General features: G+C 59.4%; 1 protein-coding gene across 4 annotated transcripts in view; it reads left to right on the forward strand.

Moving 5' to 3' along the window:
* The window catches only part of STARD8 (StAR related lipid transfer domain containing 8), a 45577-nt gene that overhangs the window by 26423 nt on the left and 4287 nt on the right, over window positions 1-14867 (forward strand). For 3 of the 4 annotated variants that reach the window (XM_051789515.1, XM_051789509.1, XM_051789524.1), the window contains 7 exons: window positions 7944-8015; window positions 9367-9448; window positions 11146-11209; window positions 11515-12890; window positions 13518-13691; window positions 14178-14337; window positions 14610-14808. In XM_051789515.1, the coding sequence (XP_051645475.1) occupies window positions 7944-8015; window positions 9367-9448; window positions 11146-11209; window positions 11515-12890; window positions 13518-13691; window positions 14178-14337; window positions 14610-14808 (2127 nt within the window). Of the gene's footprint in view, window positions 1-6069; window positions 6311-7943; window positions 8016-9366; window positions 9449-11145; window positions 11210-11514; window positions 12891-13517; window positions 13692-14177; window positions 14338-14609; window positions 14809-14867 lie in introns of those variants that run through there. The other variant, XM_051789510.1, reaches the window with a different exon arrangement.

Here is a 14867-nt window from a genome sequence, read left to right on the forward strand (position 1 = left end):
ACACCAGTTTGCTGACTTAAAAGCAGTATTAAAAAGAGAAGAGGAGGGAATAAGAAGGGAACAGCTTTGGAGCTGTGGTGTGGGGAGGAAAATGCCCCCTGGAGTCGGGTGAGTGAAGCCTGAGTGGTGCCAGTGGACACTGGGCGCAGCAGGAGGGGGTCCCGATGGGACAGCCCCACGGGCAGGTGACAGCCCTGTCTTGGCACACACAGACCTGTGTCCACCTGAGAAATGTTCTGTGGCTGCTTTGTGAAGCTCAGGGTTTGGGTTTTTTGTTGTTCATGCCGTGCTGTGTGGCTCTGTCTGGAGGAGTGCCCGGAGGTGTCCCTGCACGGGCTCTGTCCCTGCACCTCCTCTGTGCCAGCAGTGGGCTGAGGGGGGGCCTTGTGCTTGGCTCTGCACCCACAACTCCCTGGGGTTAAAACCCTGAATTTTGCCAGTGAGGAGCATTGACTCCCCCCAGATGGCAGGGACCAGTTGATAAACCAATGCCAAGGCTGGTGGCCAGTGGCCACGGGCAGGAGGGAGGTGGCTTTGGAGTCACACTGCCGTGGGGAATGGGGGAGGCAGGGGAAGAAGGTAGGTTATTGCACAGAGCTGGGAAACACTTGATTTGGGGTTATTTTTGTATTGCAGCCTTTAAAAAGGGAAGAAGAGAGCCCCAAAGTAACCCTTAGTGCCTCTGCTGGGAATTCAGTGCCCATTTCTTCCCATGGAGGCACATTTCTGCTCCAGGGCTGTGGCAGTGCCCACTGGCCAGGTGTGACAGCTATGGTTTGGGGTCCCTGTCCCCAGGAACTTGCAGGGCTCCCACAAAAGCCACCAGAGCTTGAACATTCCTCAGCTGGGTTTGTGATTCTGTACAGCATGGAAACAGCTGCAGCAAGACCACGAGGGAATGCTGCTCCGTGGGTTCCTCTGGTAACACACACGTGTTTGTGCTAAATAAATGCATAACATAGGAGGGAATTCCCTCATGTATTAAGTGAGTAACTGTGTTTTGGTGCCTGGATTCAGCAGTAGGAGCTGAGGGTTGCTCCTCGAGGTGGGATGCAGGAGAGCAGCTGCAGCAGGAGATGCAAAGGCACATCTGCTGTGGGTGCTGCGACTGGAACTGAGAGCTCCCTGCAAAGCCAGAGCTACTGCTGGCTCTGTTTTTTTTAGCAGAACTGCTGGTGTTTTCCTTTGCCTTGGTCTTCCTTGGCCTTTGGTGGTGGCTGGTGTTGGGTCTCGTGCTGCCTGTGGTGTGAGTGCTATGCTGAAAGCAGCGCTGGGACGCAGCACTCTGGGTGTTGACCTCAGCTGTACTGGAGGCAGGATAGGCTGTGGGGGGTTGTGCTGTCTGTGCTGGGTCTAACACTCCTTCAAGCAGTGAAAACTGGACTTTTGTTGTTGTCCATGTTAAGAAATGTGGGATGCAATCCCTCCTCACGGGGAGGTGAGGTTAGGCCAGTACCTGCAGTGGGGGATCCGTGCCGGAGCTCTGGCACCACTGGCTGCCCCGGAGGGACGGCGTCCACTAGTCCAAACAAAGTGTGTGTGAGATCCACGGCATGGTCAACAGGAAAACAGCAGGGCAATTTTAGAAAGGGTGGGATACAGGATGGGCAAGATGGATTATTTTTTTCAGCATCTGAGTAGCTGTTTCCATCTTGCTCCTTGTGGACGTTCCATCCCTGGAAGTGTCCAAGGCCAGTTTGGACAGGGCTTGAAGCAACCTGGTCTAGTGGAAGGGGGGGTGGGAGGGGTCCAGATGATTTCTAGGTCCCTTCCAAACCAAACTATTTGGGGACTCTCTTCTGGATTTCTCTTTCTGGGCTCAGCAAACGCTAGCCAGGAAGGGAATAATGAACCAGTGCCAAAGACAAGGCAGGAATTCACCCCAAGTATAGATCTGATGGAGGTGGACAGCGGCTGTGCTGGCACTGATGGAGACCTTCTTGGGGTGGTGCAGGGGGTGGGCTGGAGCCAGGGATCCTCTCTGCCATGACGTTGCTTTGCTGTTGTCTTTTCAGAGATGGAAGGCCAGGTTCCTCCTGGGTTTCCCTTGGACATGGGAGGCTGTTGCTGCTGCACTCCCTGGCACAGGGGAATGGTCCTGCCCTCTCGGTTGTTCCTCTGGGGTCAGAGCAGCTGCAGAAATGCAGGTGGAGAAGGCAAGGACAGATCAGGGTCCTCACCTTCCTGGCCCTTTGTTTCTGTTCCTCTCTCTTTCCATCCCTTGTTCCCCCCAGACATCTGCTCTGCAGCCGCAGCACTCGGGTGGGCCGTGTAACCCCTGAGCTGCCGCAGCACTCCTGCTCCTGGGCTCTGCGGAGCCGAGGGCTGGGAGGAGGTGTCCTGTGGGATATCCTGTGGGACACTCCCACAGCCATCATGGCAGTGCCAGGTCCATCTCTGCCTCACCACTGCATCCTGCTACCACATCCACTGAATGGTATGTCCCACATCCCTCTGGATCCTTCCCTCCTGGAAGGATCCTTCCCTGTGTCCCTGAGTGTGGCATCTGCTGTTCAACCCTGCCCTGCGGGGTCTGTCAAGGTGTGTCGGTGTGAAGAAGGGACATGGGCTAGTGGTGGCCTTGGCAGTGCTGAACTTGATGATCTTAGGGGGCTTTCTGAGCCTAAACCATTCCATCGTCCTAAGCCTCAGGTGTTTGGGGCTGATGTAGCTGCTTCAGTGCTTTCTTCTCACCTTTAATAGAAACAGCACAGGTTGCAAGCCTGAAATTAAGTTGCTCCAAGTGATGTTTGGGGAAGCAGTGGTGTTCCCTGTGCATATGGGATGCAGCTCCTGTCCCAGGTGCCAACCTGGGAGGGCAGGAGCTGCTTTTTGGCTGGACAGGGTGCTCCAGCAGCACCTGGGTTTCCTCGGAGCTGTGTTCCTGCAGGCAGCACCAGGCTCTGGGGCTTTGGGTGCAAAGGGCTGGTCTGAGCTTTCAGAACACAATAAAGCAGACCCGAGGCTGCTGTTGGGCTCGTTTGAGGAGAGGAAACCAGAGCTGCCTCATCCCTGCAGCCGATAAGGGCGGTTACAGGCAGCTCTGGAGCTGAGCCAAGGGGCAAGGGGAGCAGAGACAAGGTGGGGGGAGCACTCTGGGGGCTGCAGTGGTGCTGCTGAGGGCCTACACACCCATCCTGCATGGATTCTGATCCAGATCTGATCCAGAAACACAATGAGTCTCCCGGCCCCATGGCGGCCAGAGGGATTCCTGCCCAGGTTGTACCAGCTGGTGCTTGGGTACTGGCCCCCTTGCAGACACCATCAGAAATTTCTTTGATGCCTCTGGAAATGTTTTTCCCCCTGGATGTCCCTAGTGTTCATCTGCCCCACACAGCAGCTGTCTGGGACTGAAGCTGGGTGGCAGAGGGCTCTGGTGTCCCCGCAGTGCCGTCCACCTTGCCAGGTGCCAGCCCCAGGGAGTGTTGCCCAGACATTTCAAGGCTAGAGGTGATGCTTCTGGTTGATGACATAGATTCCTAGTTGGTGACATAGAAAGGAGCAGTTCCCAAAACTTATGGGACCTATTTGCTGCGTGAAGGTTAATTATGGAAACACGCCATGTCTGGGAGAACATCCAACAGCATTCCTCATTCCTGCCCGTGTGCCCTGTCCATGTCTGTGCTGGCAGCTCTGAAGTCTCTGCCCTTTGCTGGATGGTGCTGGGAGCTGGAAACAGATAACTGGTGTTCATTGGTGCCACGTGCCAAGCTGCCCGTGGACGGGGGTGCCCATGGACAGGAGATGCCCATGGCTGGGGAATGCCCGTGGCTGTGTGAAGCTCTGTCTGCCTCGTGCTCAGCTTGGTGGACACAGAGCCCAGTGCCAGGGGAGCAGTGTGGGGTTTCCTCCCAAGCACACTGGGAGGGGACAGGTGTCTCCAGTGGGCACGGAGGGTCTGGGTTTGGCCCTTGGCTGTGTTTGAGTGATGCCCCTCAGGGAGGCAGCCCCAATTTCTGCAGGCACAGCACTGGGGGCTGCAGGCAGAGTCAGTCCCTCTTTCCCTGGCCATACTGGCCCCAATACCTTCAGCAGCAGTAGGATACATACACCTTTCTCATGGGAAACCTGCTTCAGCTCCTCACATTTTCAAGCAGTGAAGGCACATCCCCCTGGTTTGGGAGAGGCCTTGGGAGTTTCTGTCATTCCTGTAAAAGGCAGGTAAGAACTTCTGCTTCCAGCTGGGAAGGGAAGTCCCTGTTGTATGCAGAGATTTATTTTCAGGTGGGATGGAAAGAAATCTCACCAAAAAGAAAGAAAAACCAGCAATTTCCCCCCACTGGTGCTGGAGTTGGAGCTTCCCCCGCAGTGCCGGGCAGCTGTTTCCAGCTTTCCATGAGGTAACGTGAGGGCGATTTCGTGGCAGGGTTTTCTCCTCACACACTAATTGGCTGTGTGGGATGTTTTGTGGGGATTTGGAGCCTTGCTGTGGGAAGCTGGGAGCCTGGGCTGGGATTTCTCCCTTCTTAGTTTTGATTGTTAAAGGGAAAGTGCAGAGCCAGGGTTCTGGGAAGTGGCTTTCCTGCCTGTAATTCGACTGGCTCCGGTGTTCCAGGTTGCTGGTTTTACAGTTTTATGATCCCGGGCTTTTCCCTGTCCACGCCTGTTCCAGGCCAGGGCGGGGTGGATGGAACTCCAAAAGCACTCAGGGCAGAGATGTCAGACTCCAGGCACCCCACAGCCAGAACCATTCCTGTTGGAGCCATCGGTGGGTTATGTCCAGGGAAATGCTGTGGTGCAGTGACTGCAGGAAGGGGATTGGGGAATTTCGTCCTTTTTTCCCACTTCCATGTTCATTTTTATCCCTTTCTTCTGGCACAATAGGAGCCTCTTCTCTTTCTTTGTTTTTGCTTTCTGCCCCTCGCCCGGGTGTGCTGGGGGGTGCTGGGGGGTCTGGGTTCCCCGCCTTGGGGGGACCAGGTGAGTGACCCCAGGCTGGGGGAACTGGACCCACTTGGGGCATTTCTGATGGGCCACAGTGGCCCCTGGGCCATAGCCTGTGCCCCTTGCCGGGTGCAGGGGAGGGGAGAGCAGCTGTGGGTGCCTTTTCTTGGGAAATGCCATCTAGCCTCGGCAGGTGCCAGAGAAGGGCAGAGCCTTCGCCTGGGGGGAATCTCTGGTGGCTCATGGGGGTTGTGCACCGTTGGGAGCCTTTTCCAGTGAGGGCATTGGTGCTGGTTCACCCCATGGAGAACTTCCTCGGTTGCCTGAGGCATATTAGGATCACTGGTCTATCTTCCCTGCCTGCAGTCAGGAAGCTGGTGGGATTTATCCTCTTGTTTCCCATGGATGTGTGGGCTCTGCTGGGCGTGTTTCCTTGCCTGTCTGCCAGTGCCTGTCCCTGCTCCTCCCGCGATGCAACTTGAATGGGATCATTTCCGGCCCATTTAAACTGCAGATCTCAAAGATACTGAGCTGCTACAAACTCCTGGAAATGGTTTGCTGACCAGAGGAGGCGAGGAGACCCTCTTTGTGCCCTGCTGAGGGTGGGTGTAGTGTTCGATGAGCCTGTATTAGACATCAGAGAATCCCCATGTCCCCATTGGAAACCCGTTTCTGTGGCTGCTGCCGGGGCTCAGGCTGAGGCAGTGGAGGGTCTCCAGGCACCATTCCCTGGGGTCAGGCTGGATTCCCATGGGAGGCTGCAGCCAGGGATGAGTTCTGGGCTCAGGTCCCATCCCCCTGCCCTGGCAGTGAGGCTACCAGGAGGTGGCAGGGAGGGCTGGGAACACGGCTGAAATGGGTAACCCTGTGCCCGGTGTCCGGCTGTGCCCCCGCGGCAGGAGCGTTTGCCTGCCCGACCTTTCCTGCGCCTCCCTGGGAAAGCACGTCCGTGGGAAGGGCGGGAGGAGGAGGAAGCTGGCTGCTGGCTCCCTCTGGGACGGGACACTTGAAAAGCTTTCTGTGCCAGCGCTTCGACGTGGGGAGGGCTCAGCCTGGGCCGAGCAGAGCACCCTGCCCATGGGGGGATGCTCGCTGTTCGAGGGGCTCGGGGGGGATGCAGGACCTGAGCAGGCAGAGCCCGGGACCCGGCTCCCAAAGAGGGGGAGGAGAGGGGAGGTGCGGGGCCCTGGCCCCCCGCCAGCCCCGCGCGGGGGAGGCAGCAGAGGGGAAGGAAATGTCGTGCTCTGACTCCGCGTTTCCAGCGGAGCGATGGGCGGCCGAGCCAGTCCCACGCGGAACGTCCTGTCCCGGCTGCTCCGGCTGCTCCCGGCCCCGCCGCGGCCACGCGGGGTGTCCCCGGGCTCGGCATGTCCCCATCGGTGCTCGGCCATGCTCTTCTACCAGCTCAGCCCCACCGTGGGCTCGGGTAAGCTCGGCTGGGCTCTGCTCCTGCTGCCCTTCCCTCTGCCGGCCTCTCCATGGGAGATGCCGGACCCATCCTTGGGGCAGGATCCGTGGGGCAGGTGGGAGGTTGGTGTTTCTGCTCGTGGCTGGGGGCACCCGGAGCTGCAGCCACTGGCCGGGGTGGCCCCATGGAACATCCACTGGGAGCAAAGGGGGAGCAGAGATGAGAAGGAACAAAGGCTGGCAGGTCCATTGGCGGGGCTGGGGGAAATGCCTGTCCCTGAGTCCTGCCCGCCCCACGGGTATGGGAGGGATCTGCTTCCAGAGGTGGCATGGCCAAAGAGATTAAGGACCACCAGCCTTGGTGCCCTCCTGCTGGACAGCAACAGCCACAGGGTGCCCTCCCCAGGGAGTGTCAGGTCTTTGGGAGGGATGCAGTGCTCCACATGGTGCAGCTGCCCCGGGACAGTGCCAGGGCTGAGTTCTCCACTGGGATTGCTGGGGCTGAGCCCTGTCGGGGCAGGAGGGGTCAGCCCCGGGTTTTGGCTGGGCTTGCACCATGACCAGGGACAGCTGTGTGGTTTGGACCCAGATGCAGATGCTCGTTCCAAAAGTTCTTCCCAAAACTTCCCAAGTATTTGGGTCCAGGGTTTTGGCTTGGTCCTGTCCTGAATCGAGCTGCTTGTTTAGAGCTTTTTTTTTCCCCCCCTACTGTAGATTTGGACTGGGGAATGTAAAATGGAGCCAGAGCTCTGGGTTGAGGCAGTGGGTGGATGGGGATGGAATCAGGGTATTCCAGCGCTGGGTGGGTCCAGCCTCAGCCCACTCTGTGCCTGGTGGTGCCTCTGGGAGAGATGGGACAGACCTCGAAGATGCCAAGGCATTTTCTACCCTTGAGGTCAAACATTGTCACCCTCAGCAGTAAAAATGCCATTGGACCAGCAGTGCCAACATCTAGCAATGACTTGCTGTGGCTGCAGGAGTTTTGAGCTGTTTTCCCTCAAGTTCTCTAAATTTGAGGAATTTCCCAGGAAACAGTGCTACTTGCTGGATGAGTTCATCCAGGCAATGGCTGATGCCTGTGTGAGGGGTGAGAACTGGCTGGGTGAGGGGGGTAGAACCACATCAGGAGTTTGGTGCCCATTGGGACAAACACCAGCTTGAAACAAGAGGCAGGGAGGGCCAGGCAGTGGGGAGGAGGTGGGGAGGAAGGCCTCCTTTGGCAGGATTTTCTGGAGGATGTTTGCAGAAGTGACCAGCCCTGAGCTTTGATGAGCTCTGAACTCATTATTACAAATAAAGATCTTCCTCTCCTACCTGGCCAAGAACTGTATTTGGTTGGTGGGTTCAGAAACAAAACATTTCGCTGGAAGGTTAAAATTGTGTCTTGTGGCCCTGTCATTCCTGTCATTTCCTGATCTTTGCCTGGTGCTGTTGGAGGGGTGCAGCTGAGCTGTGTCTGCCCGAGCCCCCTCTCTGTGCCTGGCATTGCTGCCCGCGGGACCCCTGGCTCCCGGTTCCACAGCTGGGCATCTCCTCTGCTCTGTGCATGTGGAACAGGGGCTTGGTGCTGGGCGTCTGGGGGAGTGGGCTGTGATCCAGGGAGCATTGCTGCTGCCACCGGGGGCTCAAGCCGGTTCTTTGCTTTCTTCCAGAAGTCGAAGCCAAGAGAGCCTGTGACTGGCTGCGGGCAGCAGGATTCCCCCAGTATGCCCAGCTGTATGAAGGTGAGAGCTGCCTCCTCCCACTGACCCCTGCTCTGTACCTGGGCTCAGAGCCCATATCTCACCCACATTCCGAGGAGAGCTGCAGGGAGAGTGCCCACAGCTCCAGGAAGAGGAGGGGATGGAGAGGATTGTTCACTGATTATATGATCGTGTGTAAAACTTGGCCGTGCCCTTGGCTGTGGCCTGGAGAGCCAGCCACAATTAACTTTCCTGCATTCCTGAACTTTTCCCCTTCAGGCAGGGCTACAAGGAGTCCCAGGGTGGCTGCTCCAGCCAAGGGCAACCAGGCTTTGGAGAGCCATCAGCTCGGGAGAGGTTCAGTGAGTGTTTGCCGTGGGTGGGAGTGCAGGGGCAGCCAGTGTAGGTAACGTGGAGAGCAAACACATTCTTCCTCCTTCCCTCCCTCCCTGCTGACCATCCTGCGGCCCCTGCCCTGCTCCGGCTTGCCCTCTCTGAGTGCTCGGTGAGCCCATCCCGGTGCAGATCCGGTCCCCAGGGCTCCCCAGGTGTGGGGCAGGGGCAGACCCCCAGCATTCCCGCTCCCGGCGCTGTGCCAGGTGCCCAGGGCAGGTCACAGGGTGGCTGTGCCAGTGGGCCTCTCCTTAGGCTCAGCTGTGTTTACTTGGAAGCCACAGTGGGCCCCTGGTCCTGGCCAGGGGGTCGATGTGGAGCGGTGCTGCAGCTGGCCCTGCTGGCCGGACAATAGCGGGAAGCAGGATCCGGCGGGATCCGGGGGCCGTGGCCATTGTTCGGCCGGGCACTTCCACTGGCCCCGCAGCAGCAGCCCCCGGGGATGGCTTTACGGGCTGCCTGTTTGCTGCTGCTGTCTATTTTGGGGGGCAGGCCCCACGTGCAAGGACAGGCCGGGTTCCTGCCGGGAGACCCCCAGCGCCAGGTCCTGGCCCCGGGCTGTGCTCACAGCTGGGCACTGAGGAGCGGTGCTGCCCCTGGAGTCCGGGAATGAACCCACCCCTTTCCAGCCTCTCTCCACAGAACTTCCCACATCCTCCAAGTGTTTCCCTCTGTTTCCCTTCCCTTGGTGATTGCACTCCATGGCTTAATGAACAGCTGGTTTGAGACCCTTGGGGTTGAGGCTCCGGATCCCACATGCATGATCCCAGCAGAGCAGGGAACTGGATGGATGCCATCGGGCACCTCATCACCCTCACCTAACATGTGGGAGCTGTGCCCAGGGACCCTGGGCATGCACCACCTCTGAGTGATCTCCAGCCACTCAGGTCTCTCCTTCTCTTGCTCCTCGCAGCCTTTCCCTCCTCCCATGCCTCCTGCTGCCTGATGGAGCAGCTGGCTCGGGAATGGCCGCTGATGTGCCTCTCGCTTTCCTCCCCAGACTCCTTGTTCCCTCTTGACATCGGCGCTGTGAAGAAGGACCACAGCTTCCTGGACCAGGATTCCCTCAAATCCCTGTGCAGGTAATACTCCCTCACATCCCTGCACAGTGCAGGCCATGGAACCAGCATGGGGATGTGCTCCAGGCAAGGGCTGGGGCAGCTGTCCTGGGCTGATGGGGTGGTGGGTGCTGCCGGGTGCCCATCTTGTACCTCAGCCGGGCTCAGAGCCTGCTCTGCTGCTGTTGCTCCCTCCGCAGTGAGGACTCTGGATGTGTCAGTTGGATTGGGCAGCACTGCTGGTATTGTGTGGTTCCAGGGAAACAATAGCTTTTTTATGAACATCCAGAGCTAGAGAACAGAAACATTTCCCAGGAATAATTCTTCTCTTTGTGGGGCTGTTGGGCTGTGCTTTAATTTCCAGCTTGGGTAACTAGACTGTAGAGCTCGGCTAGAATTGGGTTGGTCAGAGCTGAGCTGTCAAACCGAGCAGAGGTGTGTTGTCCCTGCTGTCCTGCTCCCCTGCCCCCTCCCACCACTCCAGGTGGCATCCTTTGGCAGTGATCCCCAGGGCAGGGGGCCGTGTCTGCCCAGGGCACCTTCACCAGAGACTCACAGAATCATTTAGGTTGTAAAAGACCTCTAAGATCATTGAATCCAACCATTGCCCAGCACTGCCAGGGCGATATTGTGAGGATGCTGTGTAACATCTTGGAGAGCTAAAGCCAGGACTAAAGCCTGGTGTGGAAGCCAGGTCTGTGCATCAGAGGGGGGGTCTTGCCTTGTGATGAGGAACTGCAGGGGCTCCTGGTGGGTTGGGAGGCGGGAGCTGGTGGCTCACACGGGGGTTTGCCGAGCGCGGGTGGGTCTGTGCCGGTGGGACCCTCCCTCCCCGGCACACCGCACTGCCAGCTGCTCTGAGCCGGGGCTTCTGCCTTTCCAAGTGTTCTGTGGCTCCGTGTGACGATACTCTGTGTGATACCCGTTGTCCTGGTGCCAGGCAGCACAGCCTGGCCGTGTGTTTTCCACCAGGAAACGGTGCTGCTGGATCAGCAGGGCTGGGAAGAGCTGAGGGAGCTGCTGCCAGGTGTGCTGTGCAGGGAGCAGTGTGTGCCGGGGGACTCTGCCAGTGCAGAAGCTGACACCCAAAGGGAGGGACTGACTGGATAGTCCCTCTGTCCGGACGGGCCGTGTGTCACCAGTTCTGGGGGTGACTCAGCCTCGCCTTGGCTCTCGGGACACATCATCACAGCCGTGCCCCCGCGCTGACTCTGTGCCGTCCCTCTCACCCAGAACAGACAAGGGGCGGGAACAGGGTCTGTTACTTGTTTTCCCGACAGGACAGAGAGGCAGCTGTGCTGGGCAGGAGGGGATTCCCACACTGCTTCCTGGTGCAGCAGGGTGGGAGGTGATGGGAGGTCTCTGCCTGTCCCGCCCTGTCTGAGCTTTTGGGCCTTTTTTGGGTCCTTTAGTCATTCCCTGGCCCAGCCACAGCAGCTTTTGAGCTGGTTTTGCTCTAATAACTTGGAGCAGGTAATCTGTGCTCACTCATAGGACCAGTGGCCCCAGCTGCTGGCATGTGTGTGGCCTGGCTTGGGCTACCATCTGCTGGCATCGTCCCCTCAGTAGCTGGGTGTCCCCCTGGCCCCTGGAGCCACAGCTGCAGTTGACAGGTGACAGGCACAGGCAGGAAAATGAAAAGAAGCCAAAGCCAGCCCTGTGACGGCCACGGGGCCAGGAGCGGGGCTGGCACCAGGGTAAAGCCTCTCTGTTTCTCGCAGGAGGCTGATGACCCTGAACACTTGTGCCTCCATGAAGCTGGATGTTCACTTTCAGCGTAAACAGGTAGGTCCTGGGCACTCGGGGCAAGGAGGGGACTGGGGGGTGGGGGGGATCACGTGCTCAGCGGTGGGACAGTGTCCTGGGGTGCCCCATGATGATCCTGGGTACAGAGTGATTCCTTTGGAGCCCTCTGCTGCCAAATGGGACTGAGGCTGGTTTAAGGGGGTGAACACACTTCTCTTCTCCCCACTGGGGACTGTCAGGTGGCTGTGCCCCTCTCTGAGGTGCTTGTCCCCTGGGCAGGGGGGACACGCTGACCCTCCATGGCTCCAACCGATTGATCATCCCCTGTTCTCAACCACTCACAGAATGAAGACTCTGAGGAGGAAGACCTGTGTGCCATCAGCAACCGGTGGGCTTTCCAGAGGGACAGCAAGAGGTGGTCCCGGGTAGGGTCGGCCGATGTCCTCTCCCAGGGCTCGGAGGCCTTGAGCTGCACCATGGGGCCGGTGTCCAGCCGTGAGAGTGTCCTCACGGACCTCAGCACCAACCAGGAGGCTGTGTCCCTGCCCAGCACGGGCAGCGTGGGCAGCGTGGGTGGCACGCGTGGCACGCTGGGCACTGCAGCCACGCCATCCGAGCCCCTGTCACCGCTCCGTCCCTCTGCCAGTGCCACCAGCTGCAGCCGGAGCGAGCATTCCTCACTGGAGCAGCCCCTGAGCTGCAGAGAGGGCTCCAAGGAGAAGCCAAAGAAACGACGGTCTCGCAGCTTCCTGAAGCGGATCGAGTCCCTGCGGAGGAAGGACAAGGAGAAAGCCAGCCCAGACAGGAGGGTGGCCCTGCACAGCAGCAAAACTCTCCCACCGGGATGGGGCCCCCTGAAGAGCAATGGGGATCTCGCAGCCACCAGGACCAACTCCTCTAAAAGAGGAATACCTGCCTCTTTCCATGGCAAAAAACACTTCTTCTCACTATCGTACAGGACTAACCGCCCGCTCGGCGCCGGGGGCACCACGGAGGGCTCTGACCCCAACTGCAGCGGAGTCTCCCTGGAGGACTTTGACACGGCTGCCACGGCCAGCAGTGCCTGGGCTGCCGCCTCTGCGTGCCAGCGCCGGCGGGCTCGCCGTGGGGACTGCCTGGTCTACATCCCCTGTGACCACAAGCCTGGCACCTTCCCCAAATCCCTCTCCATCGAGAGCTTGTGTCCCCTGGGCGGCAGTTCCCTGACCCACTGGGACGCGGGGAGCGTGGCCGCGGGGCTGGGGGCGGGTGGCGGGAGCGGCAGCAGCAGCAGCACGGAGGGCTCGTCCTCCCCCCGCGGCTTTGCCCGCCGGCGCCGCGGCTCCTGCAGCTCCCTGGGCAGCAGGGTCAGCGTCTACGACAACGTGCCGGACTTCGGCAGCAGCGAGGATTTCTGCAAGGACGGGGAGGTCACCTATGAGAACCTCGACGACATTCTGCAGCACATGTGGGGGCTGCAGCAGAAGGTGGAGCTCTGGTGCAAAGCCATCGCCCCCGGCCTGGGTGGGGAGGAAGGAGGTGAGGAAGAGGAGGATGAGGAGGAGTTGGATTCAGGAGGGGAACCCTCCAACTTGCACTTCGAAGAGCGATCCATGTCGGACGTAGGCACCTCCGCCAGTGACTTTGACAGCACGGGGAACTCCCTCAACGAGGCTGAAGAGATTGAGACGCGGGAGCGCCGGGATTCGGGGGTGGGAGCGTCGCTCACGAGGCCCTGCAGGTATCACAGAATCCTGAGATGGTTTGGGTGGGAAGGGACAGAGACCATCTCTTTCCACCCCCCTGCTACGGGCAGGGACACCTTCCTCTAGACAGGGTTTCTCCAAGCCCCATCCCACCTGGCCTTGAACACTTCCAGGGATGGGGCAGCGGGGAGGGGTGCACAGCCCATGGCTCGGAGGAGCAGCACCCCGATCCTGTCCTCGGGGGGCTGGCTGATCGCCCCTCGCCGGGAGGCAGGAACTGGCGGAGCGAGGGAAGTGCAGCTGGAGCAGCCGCAGCCCGGGCAGGGAGCGGGGCGCGGGTGCGCTCTGGCGGCCGCAGGACACCACTGCCACCGCTGCCAGCCCTCTCCGTCCGCACTGAAAGGTTTCCCATTAACTAAAACCAGGCGTAAGCGCAGGAGGCACGTGCCTCCCCTGTGCCAGTGCCCCCACGTGCTTGCCCTTGGAGGACTCTGGCCTTTGCTGAGTTCTGTGGCTTTTCTTGCCCTTGCTTAGTGGTGCTGGAGAGTGATGTGCTTGCACCCACCGCTGTGCTTGCACCTTCCCCACAGCCAGGGGTGCCCTGGGCAGGGACGGGCTCTTCCCTGGGCTCGCCAGCTCTCACACCCACTTTTTCCATCCAGAAAACTGCGTTGGCACAGCTTCCAGAACTCACACCGGCCCAGCATGAACTCAGCCTCACTGGAGATCAACCGCCAGTCCTCGGCCCAGCTCAACCTGCTCCAGAAGTGCTCCCTGCTCCGGCTCACTGCCATCATGGAGAAGTACTCGGTGCCCCACAAGCAAGCCTGGACATGGTGAGCTGGCAGGGAGGCGATCAGGATGGTGCCCATAAGCTGCAGCTTGTGCTGTGCCGGGCATTGCCTCCAGCCCAGGGCAGCTTCAGGGGGTGGAGATGGTGGAGAGGGAGGGGGAAGAGCCAAAACAAGGGATGGCTTTGCTCTGTCAAGTGTGAGCTGGGGCCGACCCCCAGGCTTCTGGCGTTGTCTGCATCCAGGGGGCTCCTGGCATCATCTGCAGCCATGGGGGCTGCAGATGCTCGTGGGGCATTAAAAATGCTGCAGCAGCATGAGACAGTGGGACAGTATCATAGGCAAGTATCAAAGCATTTTGGCTTAATAAAAGATGCTGCAATTCCTGCTGGAATTCCAAACACGGCAGAAGTGTGTATGTGTATATGTGTGTGTGTGTGTGTTTGTGAGTTCCCAGGCTCCCGCTCCCCCTGTGAGAGGTTGTTGAGGGCACTGATTGTTGCACTGATTTCTCTCTGTTCCACTCTGCAGGACTGTCCCCAAGTTCATGAAGAGGAGTAAAGTCCCCGACTACAGGGACAAGACGGTTTTTGGGGTGCCACCCATTGTCAACGTGCAGCGCACGGGGCAGCCCCTGCCCCAGAGCATCCAGCAGGCCATGCGCTACCTGCGCAGCCAGTGCCTGGACCAGGTGATGCTGCGACCGCTGGGCAGGGTGCTGGGATTTGGGGACAAGAAAAAATAGCTTTGGGGGTGCCTTCTTTCACCTCCTGTGGTGTGTGGTGAAGTGGGACGGGGGGATTGTTTGTGGGAACCCCACACCCACTGGTGTCCCCTTGGCCATCCCTCACTCAGTGTCTCCTCTGGGTCAGGGGGAGGAGCTTTTTGGGGGACGGTGTCTTTGCCTGTCCCATGGGCACTCACCCAGGCCGGTGCCCACTCACCCCCACTCTGCCCCCTCAGGTTGGCATTTTCCGTAAGTCAGGGGTGAAGTCCCGGATCCAGGCGCTCCGGCACATGAACGAGAGCAGCCCTGACAACGTCAGCTACGCGGGGCAGTCTGCGTACGACGTGGCCGACCTGCTGAAGCAGTACTTCCGCGACCTGCCCGAGCCCATCTTCACCAGCAAGCTGACGGACACCTTCCTGCAGATCTACCAGTGTAAGGGCTGGGGAGGAGGGTCCCTCTGCTCCCGTGGGTGGGGGCGGTGGGGGCTGCGG

Source organism: Manacus candei, unplaced genomic scaffold, assembly GCF_025592945.1.
Source record: "Manacus candei isolate 608988 ecotype Guabito, Panama unplaced genomic scaffold, ASM2559294v1 h1tg000003l, whole genome shotgun sequence".
In the NCBI taxonomy this organism is placed as follows: Eukaryota; Metazoa; Chordata; class Aves; order Passeriformes; family Pipridae; genus Manacus; species Manacus candei.